A 19,908-nucleotide genomic window follows, 5' to 3' on the forward strand; every position below is an offset into this window, starting at 1 on the left:
CTCCCGGAGGGGGAAATATGTTAATGTGGGTTAGCAGAATATATGGCAGTACCTAATGAGCTAACAGATTGTTGTGGCTCGAGTTTTGTGGCTTTGTAACCTATTGACTGTGTGTGTGAAAGTGTACGTCTTTAGAAAACAGAGTGGTTTACGATGCCCCGAAAGTCCCCAGTGTTTGTGTTCTGTACAATTAATTGATCAATTTTACCCTTTGGAGGCTGCTTCCCCGCTGAGCGTTCTTCAGCAAAAAATATCCTACAGTTATAAAAAGAAAGCATTGTTATGAAGAGAATTGCATACAGCATGGATGCTGCTTGCTTTCTCTGATCAGTGGGTGCAAAGAATGCAGTGCATCCTCCTGGTTTAAGAAGTTCATTATGCTGGCAGAATAAAAAAAAATCTATCAGCTGACTAGTTGCTCAATGTCTCCTTGTCTGTGGAACTCAAACTCAAATGAGGCAGGCTGAAGAAATGTGTAAACTGTGCCTCTTTTGTGTGCTTGCTTATCTGTGTTTTTCTGGTAAAAATAGAGCAATAGCCAATCTTTAGTTGTGTTTCAGTGTATAGTTTCATAGTTAGATGTTGATAGTAATTAGTATTCTGTTTTTTAAGATAGTAAGTCTAGGGAAAGAGTTATATTAATACTTACAGGAGTTGTAAATTGTTTTTTAAAAGATTGAAACTAGGTGATAATTTATGTTTCCATAAGTTATGGGTTCTATAATATAGAACTTTGTCATTTCCCCTTTTCTACCCCAATTTGGAGTTAGTGATCATAGCTTACATTATGTGACAGTTTCCTATTACATGTGAAGTGTAGAATTCTAAATCAGTATGGGCCTCCTGAATTATAAAGTGATAGTGACACAAAGTTAGCTGGGAATGACATGATTGTTTATTGTAGCAGGATCTTGTGCTGGAGCTGGTGGGCAACAAATGGAGATGTATAAAGAATACAAGCCAGTGGTATTGTTTAGTGTGTTGCATTTGACCTGTAGATTCTTGATGTCTTGCAAATCAATCAAGACGGACATGTTGGCATAGTGTGTGATTTTTAATCAATATGTTTGGTCTTGATGCAAATCATGGTATAAGTAGTCCACAATTTAGGTGTACTACCTGTTATCAAAACCATTAGCTATAAATTTGGCTAGAGGAAGCAATGAATCCCATTTTAACTACATTATGTAAAATAAAATATACTTCCTTTATCAGTCCTGAAATTTCAACATATTTAATTCCAATACAGTAGATCAGGGGTGTCAAACTGCCGGCCCACAGGCCAGACGCGTCATCCAGAAGCTGTGCCCACACCATTGGTGGCAATGGCAAAACCGTCCCGATACATTGTGCGATGTCATGTGACGTTGCGAATTTGGCATGTCTGCAGTAGATGACTGAGTCCCGATGTTGAAAGAAAAAACTTGCTTCCATTTGTATATTCCATACCATGCATAATATTATACTCTTCTATCATGTTATCTCTCTACTTCAAATGAAAGAGTCCTAGATGCTGCAGATAGTCCTTGACTCACAACCACAACTTAGCCCAACATTTCTCTTGCTAAGCAAGATAGTTAAGTGAGTGTTGCCCCACTTTATAACCTTTCTTTCTTGTTAAGTGAATCACTACAGTTAAGTTAAAGCAGAGATCACCCTGTCAACAAAAGTGAATATAGTCAAGGCTATGGTCTTCCCAGTTGCAATGTATGGCAGTGAAAGTTGGACCATAAGAAAGGCTGAGCGCCAAAGAATTGAGGCCTTTGAACTGTGGTGCTGGAGAAGACTCCTATGACTCCCTTGGACTGCAAGGCAATCAAACCGGTCAGTCCTAGAGGAGATCAACCCTGACTGCTCTTTAGAAGGCCAGATCCTGAAGCTAAAACTCAAATACTTTGGCCACCTAATGAGAAGGAAGGACTCACTGGAGAAGAGCCTAATGCTGGGAAAGATTGAGGGCAAGAGAAGAAGGGGACGACAGAGAATGAGGTGGCTGGATGGAGTCACTGAAGTAGTAGGCGTGAGCTTAAATGGACTCCAGAAGATGGTAGAGGACAGGAAGGCCTGGAGGAAAGTTGTCCATAGGGTCGTGATGGGTCGGACACGACTTCGCAGCTAACAACAACAACACAGTTAAGTTAGTAACATGGTTGTTAAATAAATTTGGCTTCCTCATTGACTTTGCTTGTCAAAAGGTCACAAAAGGTGATCATATGACCCCAGGACACAGCAACCATCATAAATAGGTGTCCAAATTTGTGGCCACAAATTCATACTGGCTGTAAGTATGAAAAATTATCATGTCACTTTTGGAGTGCTGTTGTAACTTTGAAGTCACTAAACAAATGGTTGCAAGTCAAATTTACCTGTATAATGTATTATCTTTAGCTGAAACAATTTTAAAATTGTATAGGTCTTGTGTTTGTCTGTGGATTTATGATGATTTAAAACAGCCAGCCTGCCGGCAGGATGCTCCAACAAGGAAAAAAAAAAGTCACGATCTGTCACATGACGCAGCAAGTTTGACAACCCTGATTTAAAACATTGGAGAGTCTAGAAATTTGTCCTCTAGTCAGTGTTTCAGGCATCAATTAAAATAGCTACATTAGAAGTAATTCTTTATATTTTTAATTAATTACATATTTTTCAGCTTATTATGTATTCCAAGTCATTCGACTTCCTTGCACAGAATTCTGAATGTAGTTTGTGGTTACCCAAAATCTTGTTAAACTTCTGTAGCAATAAAGTCTGTAATTGTGAGTAAACTGCAGTTTTAAATACAACAATATACATTCAGAAGATACTAGATGACCAGTTGATATGAGAATGCTCTATTATTGAAAATGTATAATTCTGAATTAAGGAATTATAAATTCCACTTGTTTTTACAATCAGGGCAAGCCTAAACAGGAAACATATTTGTCTTATGCTAGACAAAATAGTAAACCATCATTCTCCACTAATGTTTCAGGCCTGTTATTCTATTACCCTTCTGCTTTTTAACCCAGTAGAGGAGAGTACTCATTGTCAGTTTCAAGGCTGGATTTCACAAATTTTATTTAAAGCAATCACTTATCTGTAATTCCATAAAACTGAAAATAAGACCTGATATCCTATGTAAAAAGGAAGAGGAAATGGAATTAGGAATTGTATACAGCAGAAATTCCAATCTGATTTTCTGAGCATTGGAAAAAAATTTAAGTCATAATGTTATTTGCATTGATTTTGAATATTGGTTTGGAAAAAGTAAAGTGGTACAAAGGAACATAATTGGAATTCCAATTTGTTTCTGAAGTGATAGGAAAATTTATGTTTACACTGCTTTGCAATTATTAGCCATTTTCTATGTAGAAAAATGGGCTTTGATCCTGAAAATTCTATGGGAATTATTATATAGAATGATGGGAACATTTAAGCTTTTACACTTACACCAAAGGAGATCCTCTACACTTGTTATATAATTTGATGCTGTATTTAGTTACACAGTTATAGCACATTTTAGAATCTGATGTTTGAATTGGCACAGTGTGACCAGACTTGTCAGAATGTAACGAAAGAGGATCACATGACCCCAGGACACTGCAAGCATCATAACTAGGAGTCAGTTGCCAAACTCCGAATTTTGATCAGGTGACCATGGGGATGCTACAATGGTCATAAGTGTGAAAAATGGTGATAACTCACTTTTTTCAATGCCGTTGTAACTGAACAGTCATTAAACAAACTGTTGAAAGTCAAGGACTACTTGTATATTCTTTGATATAACTTTAAATAGTCTTAAGAATTCTAAGAAAGGTAGGTACAATTGTAGAAAGTGTGTACTTAATCAGAAAATTCAGATTTTGAATAAAATGATTTGTCTGTCGTATGGTTGAGAAACTATATTAAAACATTTCCAAATATGATAGGATTAATTGTCCATTGATATTATACATTTTTACTAAATATAGCTTTGGATAATAAATTTAGTCCTCAAATACTTGAAACTGAAGTAGTGTGTTCTGTTCCCTTTTTGCTGCATTTTGTATTCCGTTCTTTGATCTTTGCATAGATTCTTTTTTGTACAAATTATCCTCTTATCTCATATTCTCTATTCATTAACCTTAGTTGTTGCACTTTTATTGAGAAGTGAAGTTAACAAGCCTGTTAGCATTTCTTGCTTCCATGTTAGAAGAAAATAGTATAAGTTATCTTCTTTTTGTGCTTGTGTTAAATTTTTAAAAAACCCATACAATCTACTTTTAAACTTGACTTTTTATTTTAACTTTTATCCATCATTTTTATCCATCCTTATTCATTGTTTCACTTTGGCTACCATGTTTGCTATGCAGTTACAGATGCAGTTGCTGTTTATCTTGGAGCTAGGTGTGTAGTGAGTGGCTCTTGCATGGAGAATATGAGGGCATAGGGAATATGAGGGCAGACAAGTTGCAGTGGGAAAGCACGGAAAGGTCTAGGCGGGGAGACGGATCCCTCTGTTCTGCCAGAGCTGGACCCAGCTGTTGCCCTGCAGTTGGCTTACAGATAACCATCACTGTCTACCTCTGCAAGGTCTTTCTTCTCCCTGGGGCACCTTGGGAGAATCAGAGCGCACGTCCAACACTGCTAGAGCCTGCTGTTAGCTGCGATCCCTCCTAAAAAGAGGGTGAGAAGCATCTGCATCCACAGGGGGAAGACCGAGACACAGCTGCACCCATAGCCTTAGATTGATGTAAATTGCAGGCAGGAACAGGACCTGCTTCCACTGCCACTACCACGCTGTTTGATGTGGTTAAGGATGCTTCTGTGTGAGGCTAAAAGTGCAGCTGCCTGTAGACTTGGCCTACTTGAAGCTGCCATACAAGATGCTGGCCTACTTGTTGTTGTCCCTAGATGTGAAGTGGGGGCCATCAGTTTGAAACGTTTCAAGCTGCAGAAAATTTGAAGAAATAACTTGTTCTTACAGCAGAAGAGAGATAAACTTTAAAGAAGCAAAACATAAGCTGAATTCCATGTGCAAATGTGTAAGAACTATGAAGAATGACGTTCCTTCCCCCAGTCTTGTTATCTTTTGCAGCAACATGTTAAATTTTATCTGGTTATCATCCAGAGCTTGCTATATAAATCGTTTGACCAATTATATAGGGCTGAAGACATGCACATGATTTGATTAGTTGAATAGTTTTTATTAGACTTAATTTGGGGATCCAGAGCAGCTTTTGAAGTACTTGGATTTAAAATCAGATTGAAAAATGTAAACGTATTAGGACAGAATAAGAGAACAAGCTAAAGATGGTCTTTTAATATGCTTGTGCTCAGTTAGTAGTACATTATTAAAAATAAATGCATATGATTGAAACAAATGGACTTGATCCTGGTTGAGTTGTATAACTTGTGCCAAATAAGGGTCAATATGGGAGGGTTTTTCCCCCCTGTAGGTATGTGGGAAAGCGACCTCTACATTCCCATCCTGTTAGTCCCACTTTCCATATTAATATTTTTTTAAATTTTTAATCCCATTTATATCCCGCCCTTCTCCGAAGACTCAAGGCGGCTTACAATCTAAGAAGCACAAATCAATGTGCTTAGCAATAGCTTTCATTCTATGTATATGCCTGCTTATTAGGGCTTTCGCCCCCCCCACCAAGCGGCATTTTTACAAAGTCAGCTTAATTGCCCCCAACAATCTGGGTCCTCATTTTACCTACCTCGGAAGGATGGAAGGCTGAGTCAACCTTGAGCCTGGTGGGATGCGAACCTGCACTAATTGCAGGCAGCTGGTGTTACTTAAGGAGGCATTAGCCCACTGCTCCACCAAGGCTCTTTATTTATTTTCCTGAATCTTCTTTTGGAGGAAAAGATTACTTTTTGTTACTTTTTATTGACAAAATGTTAAACAGCTTCTTTTTTGTTATTCTTTTGATAAAATATAGAATCCCTGTGACTATAATGAAATAACAGCACACGCTGTTGGAAAATATACCTAGTTGGACATGGCAAAGAAAGTGGCTAATGTATCTTTTCTGTCAATCCCTTCTCTGAGGCCTTGTAACACCATCATGCCTCCAGCCTTCCCTACTATATGCAGATAATTGTTATTTTCTATTTTTTGGTAATGATTATTCTGTAGACAAAAATGCATGCTTTTAAAATTATATATTTTACTGTAATGCTGAGATTGATGGTGCTCATGAGTAGCTATGCTTCATTTGGGATATTTTTTCGACTTCTCCAGCATTTCCCTATTACTTGTTATAAGCCATTGCTATTGAGAGGGTGCATACTTGTGGGGTTGTAGGGATTCACTTACACACCTTACGTTCTTGACCTTTTATTATAGAATTGCAGATAATAATAAAGCTGTGTGATTTCTGAGTAATTTGGCAGTATATAAAGTCCAACAAATTTATTGGTGGGCCTTACTCACTTTATTTCAATTACTGAAATAGCCCTTGGTTTCTCAACAAAAATGTATCTCATTTATTAATTGAAAATATCTTCCTCTAGGTCCTGTGCCAGGCTCATTGATGAATTCATCACACTTATCAGATGGACAGGGACATAATTCTTTGATTCCAAGCATGTACACTCAGCAAATTGCAACAAAGAATCCTTTGCATGCCACCTCCGGACAATATAGCCATGGTACATCTTGGAATATACCTTCTGGTCAGACTCTTAATAGAACCCCAATGGGATCTTCTTTGACAACATCACAGCCAAGTCCTGTTGCCCCAATGCCTTCTTTGTTGCAGAACTCAACTGCTGTAGTATCAACTTCTGATGGTAGTTTTTATTCTGGAAATAATCTCTCTGCTAATTCAAACTGGCAATATGCGCAGAATCCTTTGACTCAACCTAATGTAGGTTCCCAACCGAATCATTTTGCTCACACGGTAACTTCACCGTTGTTGCCATCAGGGAATACAAATTTGCCCACAAACTATCATTATGTTTCTTCTGCTGGAGGTCCTCCAGTTCAAAACACCTATACAAGGCAAGGTAAGAAAAAGGAAGCAATTCTGAGACTATCATTATATCCCATGTAGGGAAAAATCCTAGGTATTTTTCATCCCAGGTATTCATGATGTGCTTATGAATGTGAAACCGAGTATTGTATAAGTAGGCTTGTACTAAAATAATGGGATTCCCTCAACTTCTAGGATTCCACAAATTTGTGTCAGAAGGATTCCCCTTTCATGTCAGAATTGGAAAACCAGTTTAGCCTCTCTCAAATGCGATGATGGCTGGCGGTGCTGCAAGTTTTAATTTGGTTACAATATTCAGCAGCAGCAACCAGCATAGCCAAAGATAAAGAATATTATATCTGGAGAGTTGTAGATTCCTCAGTCCTGTAGGCTAAACAAATAAGATTTCCAACCCTAATTAGCAATAATGTTCTATTTCATTAGCAGTAATACATTTTCTTGCTGTTTAATGTGAGACCTTAGCTGGCAGCTGATTTGCTGTTTAGTGAATTTTCAGCGCTCTGCTGATTGTGGGGGGCTAAGATGTTTATAGTAGAACTGTGTGGCATGGTAGAATATAATATACAGATGGGCTGTATATAGTGAAGTCGCGGCTGCTTGAATATTTTGGTGGGCAGCCTGAAAAAAATGCCTTGACAAATGTCAATTTTACCTTCCTTAAACAGGAGCTATTTGGATGCCGGTTAATCACAGATTATTAATATACAATCAAACCTGATAATATGAACTTGCAAGTACTGATTCTATCTTGCCACAGATAAGTAGCACAGATGTGGTGGTGAGAAAAAGGCGACATGGGGAGAACTTTCTATCCTTGCTATAGAATAGGTATACTGGCCTGTGTTGCTGAACTCAGGGCTTGTTGAATGTTTTGTACTTCTAGTCTCTGTCTAAAAAATGATACGATACACCTGTATAGAACATATATTTGTATAAAACAACTGTATGCAAGTCACTACATCATAGTATTTAAGGGAATTGGAAACCTAATAATCCATCTCTAGCTGTAAAAACAGTACTGTATGATTCTGTAGTAATACGTTTGGTCTTCGTCAGCAACTTAAAAAAGAGCTATGATTTTGCTTATGTATAACATTAAACTTCAATTACTTTGCTATATTTTTTCCAAATATGCAGAAATGATTTGGTTTATACCTAGCACTAAACTGTAAGGCAAGATTGGGCAGCTGTGGCCCCTTTATGATCTGTGGACTTCAGCAGAGTGGCTGGCTCAGGAATTCTGGGAGTTGAAGTTCACAGGGCGTAAAGAGGCCATAGAGCCCACCCCTGCTGTAAGGGATAGCTCACATCTTGTGCTAACTAAGAAATGGAACAGATTCTCTACCAAAATAAATTCATTGAGAAACTGTGTTAGATTTAAGTTCTTCTGGTTCTTGTAGGTACAGTTCCACTGCCTGCTAATCTGTTAATTTATTTGCCAGTTCAACCTCCTTTAGGACCTTCTGCAGTTGGAAGTCCAGCTTATACACATCCCTCTGCTCCCCCATTAGCTCCTCCTCCAGCAAGCACTGCATCCCAGGCTGTACAGAACTCAGCAAGTATACAAGAAGGTAAGCATTAATAGAAGTTGCTTTCAGCCAATTAAAAGCAAAAACATGAATTATGTAGGCTGAATTAGGTAAGAGTAGTTGAATATGATTACTGGTGCATTCCGGTGGTGATACTTTATGTAGGAGAAAAAGAAGTCAACTAACAGCTCAAAAGAAAAAAAAATAGTATAGCATCAATTTTTGTGGACCAAGCTTTTTTTAACTTCATAAGCAAGGACTGGGTTCATTTATTCTGCCGAACCATGATTTATTTTAACCATGGTATATTAAATAGGCCATGATGACCCCATTTACATATAATGCTATGTCATAAATCATGATTTACGGTCTACGTTATGATATCAGCTATGATCAGTGTTGTGCATTTCTAACAGATTATTTTCTTCATAGGTGATGCTACATGTTCTGCTAATGATGGACTATCAGTCCAGAATAATTATGATGCAATAGAAGGAGGTGGTTTCCTGGGTAAGATAGTCTTACTGGGTCTAACTGGGTCTTAAAAGTCATATGGACTTTTCTAATATTCTAATACTTAACTCAGCAGCACTATAAAATTGTTTTTAATGAAGATTGGAACAGGATGTAATCAATTTGTTTAAAATGAAACCTCAAGACAAAGTTGCAATTATAATTGGTTAACAATGAAATTGTTAGGTTAGTATCAACAAAGTAAAACAATTTTGAAATTTATCTATTAGGAATATTGAAGCTAAAACATTTTTCTTTGTGGTTGACTATTAATAAAAAATGTCCGTTTACTGTTAAAGATGTTGCTCCTGCAAGATTTATCCTTAGTTGTGTTTTTATAACAAGCACTTGGATAAAATAAAATGAAAATGTCTTGCACAATGATTTAACTTTTGTCCTGCAGATTATATCTTAATGAAATCCAACATATGTTCTGTATCTATAGAAATTATAACTTACAATAACTGTGAGGTATGTGTAATGCTTGATATATTAGATTTAAATCATTAGTAGAGGCAACTTGTTTAAATTGTGACTTATTCATTACTCAGAAAAGTTCTGCAATCTTCATTTCTACTACAAATGCATTATTCTTGTTTAATATAATCATCTGTATGTGAGTAAGTACTAGCAATCAAAGTGCACATTTATATTTCATTTTTGGAAGGTAAATACAGGTGGCCCTTGACTTTACAACTACAATTGAGCCCAAAATTTCTGTTGTTAAGTGAAACATTTGTTAAGTGAATTTTGCCCCATTTTACAATCTTTCTTGCCACAGTTAAGTGAATCACTGCAATTGTTAAACTAGTAACACGGTTGTTAAGTGAATCTGGATTCCCCATTGACTTTGCTTGTCAGAAGGTTGCAAAAGGTGATCACATGACCCTGGGACACTGCAGCTGTCATAAATATGAGTCAGTTGCCAAGCATCTGAATTTTGATCACATGACCATGGGGATGCTGCAGTGGTTGCAATTGTGAAAAACAGTCATCAGTCACTTTTTCCAGTGATGTTGTAACTTCGAACAGTCACTAAATGAACTGTTATAAGTCGAGGACTACCTGTATGAAGCAGAATAACGAAGACCGGATTTTTCAGGATAATTTTACTTAAGAACGAAAATGCTCTTAGAACCAAACAAGCAGATAAATACTTGTGATATTTGGAACCAGACCAGCTCCAGTTCAGTTAACTGCATTTTTAGAAGGTGTTCTTGACTTCTAAAATTTACAAATATTTTTCTTTCTTCAATTCATCCTAAAAATGAATTCATTTGAAAAACAAGCTCAAGTTTCTACCTCCGTGATCTCTGAAGTAAAATGCACTACTTACATGATTTTCACCATCACAGTTCTAGATGTCTTAAAAATATCAGCAAACATATTTATTGAATGGATTACATTTAGTTTAATGGATGTTGGAGAGGAGGGTGTAACATTAAATCTGAATGTTCATTAAACTTAAAATGTTGCCCTTCTGAACACAACTATACCAAAATAAACAAAATTAAATCCACCTTAAATACATACAGAACAAAGTTTTTAGTAGTTCATTTTGCATTTAGTACATTTCACAATTACATATGTTTGAGTCTACATCAAACAGACAGCAGTAAAGGACCAAACTACAGCATTCTACTATACATTCAGTCAGTGGTGGGATTCAAATATGTGAACAACAGGTTCTCTGTGTGGATGCTGCTTCCGGAAGTCCGTTCTGGGCCTGGGCAACAAAAAATCAGCTTCCAGTTCTGCCGAACTGCTGCTAAATGGCTGAATCCCATCACTGCATTCAGTGTCTATCAAAATCAGTTTTGCCTTAATTACAGAATAAGAGAAACGGGCAGTAACATTTAATACAGGAGAAAGTTACTTAACGATTGGTTTGGAAAAAAACATTTTTAATTTTAATTGGATCTTAGAAGCATGCTATTTCTGAACTATCTCCCAAAAAGCAGTTTCATGATCAGATAAGGTTGAAAGACATTACAGGTAATCCTCAACTTACAACCAGAACTGAACCCAAGATTTCTGTTACTAAGATTCAAGGTGCTGGTGATGACCTATAAAGCCCTAAATGGCTTGGGTCCGGGATATCTGAGGGAACACCTGCTGCCGGCATCAAGCTCCCTTCGTCCTGTGCGCTCCCACAGGGAGGGTCTTCTCAGGGTACCACCGGTAAGAGATTGCCAGCGGACAATACCCAGGGGTAGGGCCTTCTCAGTGGGCGTGCCTGCCCTTTGGAACCAGCTGCCTGTAGAGCTTAGGACTGCCCCTGACCTCCGTTCATTCCGCTGGGACCTGAAGACTTGGCTCTTTGAGCTTTCTGGCCTGGACTGAGGGTATTAATTGGGGTTTTAACTGGTTTTAACTAGGTTTTTTATATTCAAGGTTTAATATAATCATTTTAATTGTTTTAACTTTTGTAATTGTAGTATTGTTTCTTTTAAAAAACCTTGTGAACCGCCCTGAGTCCTATGGGAGAAGGGCGGTATATAAGTCTAATAAACCAAACTAAACTAAACTAAGTGAGACATTTATTGTGCTTTGCCCCATTTTATGACCTTTCTTGCCACAGTTATTAAGTGAATCACTGCAGTTAAGTTAGTAACATGGCTGTTAAGTGAATCTGGCTTCCCCACTTACTTAGCTTGTCAAAAGATTGCAAAAGGTGACCTCATGACCATGGGACACTGCAACCGTCATAACTATGAGACAGTTGCCAAGCATCTGAATTTTGATCACATGACCGTGGGAATGCAGCAACTGTCGTAAGTGTGAAAACTGGTCATAAGTCACTTTTTACAGTGCTGTTGTAACTTCAAATGGTCACTAAACAAATGGTTGTAATTCTAGGACTATCTGTATGTTGTCGAACATCAACAACTTACATTGTGGAGATTCACAGATCTTCCTCATTCTCCTAATTACCAACATGCTGTCTTGTCACAAAGTTTCTGCTGTTATCTGACTTTCACCGTCTGATTGTCTTATGCTGTGGTCATTGCACAGGATAGTTATTGTTCTTTATAATTTCCAATTTGCCACAATTTTAAATAGTTTCATAGAAATCACTAACTTGCAACTCTCAAACTGCTGGTCCACTCCAGAGTGATGAAACTGCTTGTTTGTTTATTAAATGTATTGGCTGCCCAACTTACTATAGGATAACTCTGGGCAGCTTTGGCCAACTTTTTGCCAATATTTGTTTTGTTTTCTCTTTTTAAATTATATAAATGTGAAGGTTGATGATAGGAATTTTTCAGTCCTCTTGTGCCTTTCTTTATCTAATTCATCCACTACCATAGCTCTTACTTCCTTAAAAACTCTATGGTCTTTGGTTGGAAGAATGTTTCAGGGCAATAAAACATACATCTTTTGTGCTTGATATTTTTTGTGATGAATGGCTGGATTCATTGTCAACAGTTAGGAAATCTTTAGCATGCTCAGGTGATCCTTTCGGCACCTGATTCAGTTACGCTCAAGCTCTGGGCATTGAGAACTAATCTGGAAAAAGCATGCCCTCTGTTCATTACAATGGTTCTTCCAATAATCTTGGACAACATGACGTGCCTTTCAATCAACTTGTGCAATCCACTTGTATTTATACAAAGTAGTGGCAAACTGCCTCCTTCCTGACCTTTTGTAACAAGACAGTGTCCAAAACATCACAAAAGGTTCAAAGTTCCATGGTGTGGCTGAAATGCCATTGCTGGCATGGAAATTTGGTTTTGCAGTTGTATTAGCTGCTGTTTTTATTTCCTTTCCATTTTCTGGCCCCTGGTTGCATCACACTTGCAGGACATAGTTCAGCTTTCTTTTTGCTTTGTGAATATCGGATCCAGTTTGCTGCGCTCTTCCTAAGCGTAGGCAGTAGTCACCCCGAATCCAAGTTACTTAAGAAATCTGTTTTTAATGTGTGGTTAAATTTTATTATGTCTTTTTCTAACCACCATTTTTATTTTTATTTTTGCCTGTTGGTGAACTGAATGCTTGAGCACTCTGATTCAACTTAGAATTTTTATGAAACTTTGAAAACATGTTACCAGCATTCTTAGATTAAAAACAATGCCAACACTTGCCAGAGTAATGTACAAAATAAAGCTAATGCATGCGCAAAAGAAACGATGCTAGCAAATTTGCAGCTTTGAGTACTGGCTGGATTACTTTAAAAACATTGAACTTGGGCCATAAAATACAGATGAAATCCTAGCAGGAAAAAAAGTGTATCTGAAATCCCAAGTTAAGCATCAGCCTAGGTCATGGGTCTTCAAACTCGGCCCTTTTATGACTCATGGACTTCAACTCCCAGAATTTCTCAGCCAGGCATGCTGGCTGAGGAATTCTGGGAGTTGAAGTCCATGAGTCATAAAAGGGCCGAGTTTGAAGACCCCTGACCTAGGTATTATTGAGAATATTGCCAAGAGAAATAACTGGAAATAATAGTGTTTGGCCCCGATAGTTCCATCTGTTTCTTCATGATAGTGTCCCCAAATTTCCATTAGCAGTTTTTGATGTGGTCCTCCAGAAAGTGTAATAATGGGTGTTATTGGACATCATGGTCACGTGATTGCAGCTTGGTTGCTGGGCAGCTGGCTCGCACTTACAACATCACAGTGGCCTGTGGTCATATGATCACTGTTTACAACCTTTGCTGTCAGCTTCTGACAATCAAAGTCAATGGGAAAGTTAATAGGAGATCGCAAATGGTGAAGTGACCGGGGAATGCTGCAGCCAGACAGGATTCACATAGTGGCATTTGGGATTGCTGGAACTCCTGCCATAAGATGGTGCAATCATGCGATGTTGTGTCTTACTTAGCATTGGAGTTCCCAGTCCCAATTACTGTTGGTAATGACTACTTATATGTTATTCAAGTATTTGTTCTTAATCATATGAAAAGGAAAGTTAATTGAATACAATCTTTTTTTCCCCAACAAACGCTTCTTGCTGTAATTTGGTTTTTATTACAATGACCTACTGTATTCCTGTTTCTGTGTGATAAAATTTCTTTTTAAAGTTACGAGAACTATACCAAGTCTTCACTGGAACACTACTTTTAGCTAACTCTGATATGATAGTCACCAGTGATGGTACTGAAAATAGCTCAGGTAGACTGTCATCAAACTATTGTATTTGAGAACAGATAAGCTAAACAAACAAGACCATCCTGTACTGTTTCTATACAACAGTTGGTTTTATATTGGTGAGTGCATGTTCTGATAGAGGTAGACAGTATAAGGAACATATAGCTCTTTTGTTTAACTACATTAAATGACTATAATATTCCTCAGATGTGAAATATTTTGAAATTTCAGCTGCAATCGCTAATTGTTTTGCTTTGTTTTGGACTTTTCTTTTTAATATTGTTTATTGAAAGAGAGCAGTATAAGCCATCCAGTGTTCTTTTGGATTGGTGCCAAATATCAGACCTATAAATAAATATTACAATATAATTAGATTTTTGTTCAAACATGGGGATTCCATTCGTAACTTACACCCATTCAAAAGCTGTGAGTAGAAAAGGCACAATCTTTAATGAAAACAAAAAAGAGAATACTGTATGGTGAGATAAGTGTATTTATTAGTATGAAGACTGAGCATTCTTAGGATCTCCAAAGCTGAAACAGATCTTAAACTGAAGCTTTATCCCGACAGCCAATTGACTACGACGATTTAAGTTATTAGGGGAGATATTATTGCCAATGGTGGGAGAGGGGAACTAAAATTAGAAGTTATGTTTGTGGTTTTAGTTTGAGTGATATTACTTTTTTTTGAAAGTATTTTAAGTTTTAAAACAACACAGCTTTTTATTTATTTGTCTATATAACTGTATAACTAAATACTATACGTCACTCAAAAAGGTAAAAAACCCCATAAGTTTAGAATATTAAGATCATTTACCATTCAGTGTATTTATTCTTTCAGCAACTCCACATGCTCCTGGTCCTCAAAATATTAAAGTGAACAAACATGTTGGGACTGCTTATCCCAGCTTGCCCCCAGGCTACCAAAATGCTTCTCCACCTGGAGGACCAAGAATGCAGTATCCAGGAGGACCTCAACAGTTCCCTCAGGTAAATCCTTTCTAATTTTACTCATATGTTATTTCTAGGTTCCACAAAGGCTTCGTTGACCTTGTAGAAGTTATTCTTCCACAATTAAAGAGCTCAAATTTTAGAGCTGATATTGATAAAATGCCTTTTAAAGTGGTAGATCCAAATTTTAAAGAAATAGAAATCAGCTCTAAATCTTGTTTTCAGTGCTACATTGAAACATAGAAGTTCCTGCTTGGTAAATTTGCATTTCTTAGACAAGAAATACACTAGACAAGACATCATATGGGTACATAGACTTGTATCCAGAAAGTCTTTTTAACAGTGGAATAGGTAGCAATGGTGGTCAGCCACCCTTTTCCTGATAGCCAATATGTCTACCATTTATCTTATATAGATAGAGAGTAGAGGGAAAAGATATTTAAATTGTATAAGTGGAAGTCTGCTTTTGAAACATATAAATGAACAAAATGTTAAATGTAAATTAATGGTTCCTGAGGAATAACTTAGAGGTGAAGAATGGGCTAGAGTTCTTATTAAGTGATTAAGTGATTATGCCGTAGATTCAGGCTGTTATATGAAAGCATGATTGGCTTTATGCTGACTCCATTTAATCCCACCCTGACCAGCCTAATGGTAAGATTTCTGAATATATAGGCATTTTGTCCAATAAAAGAGCACACTAATAATTAGTATGGAGGGAAAGTCTCTGGAGATTCTCAGTTTCTTCCAAGAAGAAATGTAAACAGGTACTTCTCAACATATAACGGTTCATTTAGTGACTGTTTGAAGTTACAGGGGTAATGAAAAACATAACTTACGACCATTTGTCACATTTATGACTGTTGCAGCATCCCCAGGGTCACACGATCAAAATTCATATGCTTGACAACTGACTCATATTTATAACAGTTGCAGTGTCCCCAAATCCTCTGATTTTGCAATGTTCTGATAAGCAAAGTCAATCTGGGAAGCCAGATTCACTTTAAATCATGTTGCTAACTTAACAGCTGTAATGATTCACTTAATAATTGTTGCAAGAAAGGCTATAAAATGGGGCAAAATTCATTTAACAACGGTCTTGCTTAGCAACAGAACTACCTATACCATAATGTGCATTTTCATGAAGACCAAACATATTGATTAAAAATCACACACCACACCTATATGTCAGTCTTTTTTTATATATAAATTTTATTAAACAAATTTTAAATAAAAAACAACAAGAACATTATTACAAAGTACTGAAAAGTGCGTCAAATAGAAAAACACCAAAACATCCTATACACCAAAAAACAAAAACAACAACATTAAACAAGACCGGGGAGTGTAATATTACCCCTAATTTCTTTTTCTCGTGCATCCCAGGCTAAGTAACCTTTAATTACCAAATATTAGAAATCTATAATTGTATATATCTCCAGATTCTATACCTCAAATAATAATACACAATCATCTGGTATTTCCCCCGTTGAGATTAAATATTCTATTTTGTAACCATGAATACCAGGAGTCCCAACTTTTATTAAAAAGTGATTCACTTTTCCCTTTGAGAATATATGTCATTCGATCTGACTCTGCGCATAGTAATACTTTCTCTATTACTTGATAGTCCGTTGGGATTTCCTTCGTCTTCCAATATTGCGCATAAGTCATACGCGCCGCTGTTGTAATATGTATTACTAGATACCAAACATTTTTTGGTACTTCTTGTGACTTCATCCCCAAGAGGACCTATATGTCAGTCTTGATTGATTTTCAAGATATTAAGAAAATACAGGCTAAATGCTACCCAAAGAAACAGGACCAGGTGTTTGAGGTGATCCTTGCTCTGGATGGAGTTGTATTCCTCTAGAAGGAGCACATGTGATATGCTTGATATCGCATATAATGTTATGGAAGTTGCGTACAAAGTTATGGAAATGCAGATTCAAATTGAATATTTGAAAAAATAATCCTAACAGTAAAAATAGTTTGACTGTGGAACCAATTACCCACAATTGGTGGACTCCTCTTCATTAGATGTGCTCAGGTAGAGGCTAGACAGTCATCAGAGATATTCCGATTTGGATTCCTATTTACAAGGTGGGGTTGGAGTTGTTTGCCCACATGATATTTCTCACAGTCCATGATTCTGTGACTAATCAGATCCTAGTTATAGCTAGATTAGAACTGGCTGGTTTTACAAAAAGAGAGAGTATGTTTTATAGTTTTATAGGAAAGGAACTGGTTTTTTATTTCCCTATGTTGTATTAAAAGTTTCTCTGGTATGTATTTCTGTCCTTTCTTTAAAAAAAAAATCCTAGGAAGAAACGTGTTAAAGCCAACTAAGTTGATGAGTAAGACTAGCTCAGCAGCATTAAACTACTATTGCTAAATATTTTCTGCTGTTGTAGACATAGTGTAAGGAGAGATATGCCTCCAACTGGAGTTAAGCATTGGGTGTTATATTTTCCCACTCAAGTTAGCTCCACCCTCTCATTCAAATTTGTGCTTTACAAATACATTTATAGTTGACTAGATTCTCTTCTTAATGCGATTCTTATACAGATTTCAAAATTATCCCTCTTGCAATAATTTCCTTAATTATTAATAATTCATTATGAAATAAAAAATGCACTTCATCTAAACATTGGCCTTCATTATTTCCTACAATCTTTTTAATAATCAGTGTTGTCCACGTAATAGGATTGCATAGTTCAATACACGTTATTTTTTAATTTAGTGCTAGTGTAGTGTAGTATTTAGGATGTTGGACTTCGACTGGAATTATCAATGGATAATTCTAGATCAGTAAATAATTTTGAACTCCACACAGCCTATTTAAGTTATTATTCAAATAAAAAGAGGAAGTTTTCCCATGTATGCTTGAGCAAGGAAATATTATATAATTACAAATAGCTAATATTAATGAAATACATTAAAAAATAAATATGGACTTTTATATCTAGATTGGTTTTAAGTGTGAATAGAATGGTGAGCTAGTTTATAATAAAATATAGGTAATCCTCAATTTACAACCACAATTGAGCCCAAAATTTCTGTTTGTTAAGCAAGGCAGTTGTTAAGTGAATTTTGTCCCATTTTATGACCTTTTTGCTACATTTGTTAAATGAATCACTGCGGTTAAGTGAATTATGCAATGATTAAGTGAATTTGGCTTCCTCTGTTGACTTTGTTTGTTGAAAGCCAGCTGGGAAGCTTAAAAATTATGACCACATGATCTGGGGACATTTCAGCAGTCATAAATACATGACAATTGCCAAGCATCCAAATTCTGATCTCATGTCTAGTAACATAGTTGTTAAGTGAATCTGGCTTTCCCATTGACTGCTTGTCAGAAGGTAACAAAAGGAGATCACATGACCCAGTACACTGCAAGCATCATAACTATGAGTCAGTTGCCAAACGTCCGAATTTTGATAATGTGACCATGGCGATGCTGCAACAGTCATAAGTGTGAAAACTAGTCATAAGACACTTTTCAATGCCATTGTAACTTTGAATACTCACTAAACAAATGGTTGTTATTGAGGATGACAAATAAACGATCATAACTGCTTTATGAATTACGTATTTACATCTAACCCCGCCATCCTCCATGGTGTCAGTGCATGGATTTAAATGTCTTTCATAAAGGTTAAATTTGATTATTATTTTTTTTGGTGTAGTCTGGCTTGGGAACAAATACCTTACTTGCATCTATGGGTGGACTAAGTCTTCAGCCTGAAGGATTAAGACCTATCAACCTTCTTCAAGACAGAAATATTGTTCCTGCAACCCCCTTGCAAGCACCCATTCCCAATGTGCATGAAGATATTCAGAAGCTCAACTGTAATCCCGAGTAAGGTTAAATAATACTGCTTGTAAAGAAAAAAAATCTCTTCAATTTCTAGTATTTTGAAGGTTCTTAGTGTCTTTCTGGGTGGGTGTTTTAAAGTGCTACATTTTTTTAGTATATTTAAAGAAAAACAGACTGAGAAAATAACTTTAGTCCATCAAAAAATGATACTCGTAATGTTAGCTTTTCATTACGTTTATATATCCTATATCATTATTTAGATGTGTGCCACAACTCTTGATAAAAATATAACTCTTAATAAAAAAAATATATCACTGGCGAATTTGTTTCCGATGGTTCCAACTAATCCTATGTAAAGAAAAAAAAATGTAGGCTCACATGGTTCTTTCTATATATAACAATTGTACCTGAATAGTTTCTGAATAATAATTGTACCTGAATACCTTCTGTAAGGAGGTTTCAGTTATTAAAATGACAAACTAACAGCTGATTTTAAGATTGAGCCCCAAGCGCTGGCTCTTCGGCTTTGAAACGGAGATGAGCACCGGCCCCTAGAGTTGGAAACGACTAGCACACATGTGCAGGGGAACGTTTACCTTTACCTGCTGTAGGGAGGTTTCAGTTATTAAAATGACAAACTAACAGCTGATTTTAAGATTGAGCCCTATAAGCTAAAATAAAAATTAGAAAGCTTGCATAATCTCCTTTTTCAAATATGAGAGCAGGGAGAGATCATAAAGAAACAGGCAGTTATCAGTTCTTCTCACTGGTGAACAGAAGAGATAGCAAACTGTATGGACTTTATTTTGCTCTGTTGTGATGGGGTGTGCTAATTACACTTGTGGGTTGTTTGAGTAATTTTCGGATAGATAAAGTTTTATATGATGGTTGTGATATTGAGGTTTAAATTTGTATATAGGTAGCCTTCAACTTAGTTGTGACCTATCTAAAAAAAAGGGAGTTACGACCTGGTTCCAAAATTCTGGCAGTTTCTCCTCTCCCCCCACCCATCCCCAGTCAGATGGTTGCCCTTCTGG

General features: G+C 36.6%; 1 protein-coding gene across 1 annotated transcript in view; it reads left to right on the plus strand.

Annotated features, from left to right (window-relative positions):
• Positions 1-19,908, plus strand: part of SEC24A (SEC24 homolog A, COPII coat complex component) — a 43,119-nt gene that overhangs the window by 967 nt on the left and 22,244 nt on the right. The window contains exons 2-6 of the mRNA XM_081317681.1: positions 6,487-6,981; positions 8,411-8,539; positions 8,930-9,007; positions 14,942-15,090; positions 18,741-18,913. Of these exons, the coding sequence (XP_081173807.1) occupies positions 6,487-6,981; positions 8,411-8,539; positions 8,930-9,007; positions 14,942-15,090; positions 18,741-18,913 (1,024 nt within the window). The remainder of the gene's footprint in view (positions 1-6,486; positions 6,982-8,410; positions 8,540-8,929; positions 9,008-14,941; positions 15,091-18,740; positions 18,914-19,908) is intronic.

This window comes from Vipera berus (assembly GCF_964194415.1).
Source record: "Vipera berus genome assembly, chromosome: 2".
Lineage (NCBI taxonomy): Eukaryota > Metazoa > Chordata > Lepidosauria > Squamata > Viperidae > Vipera > Vipera berus.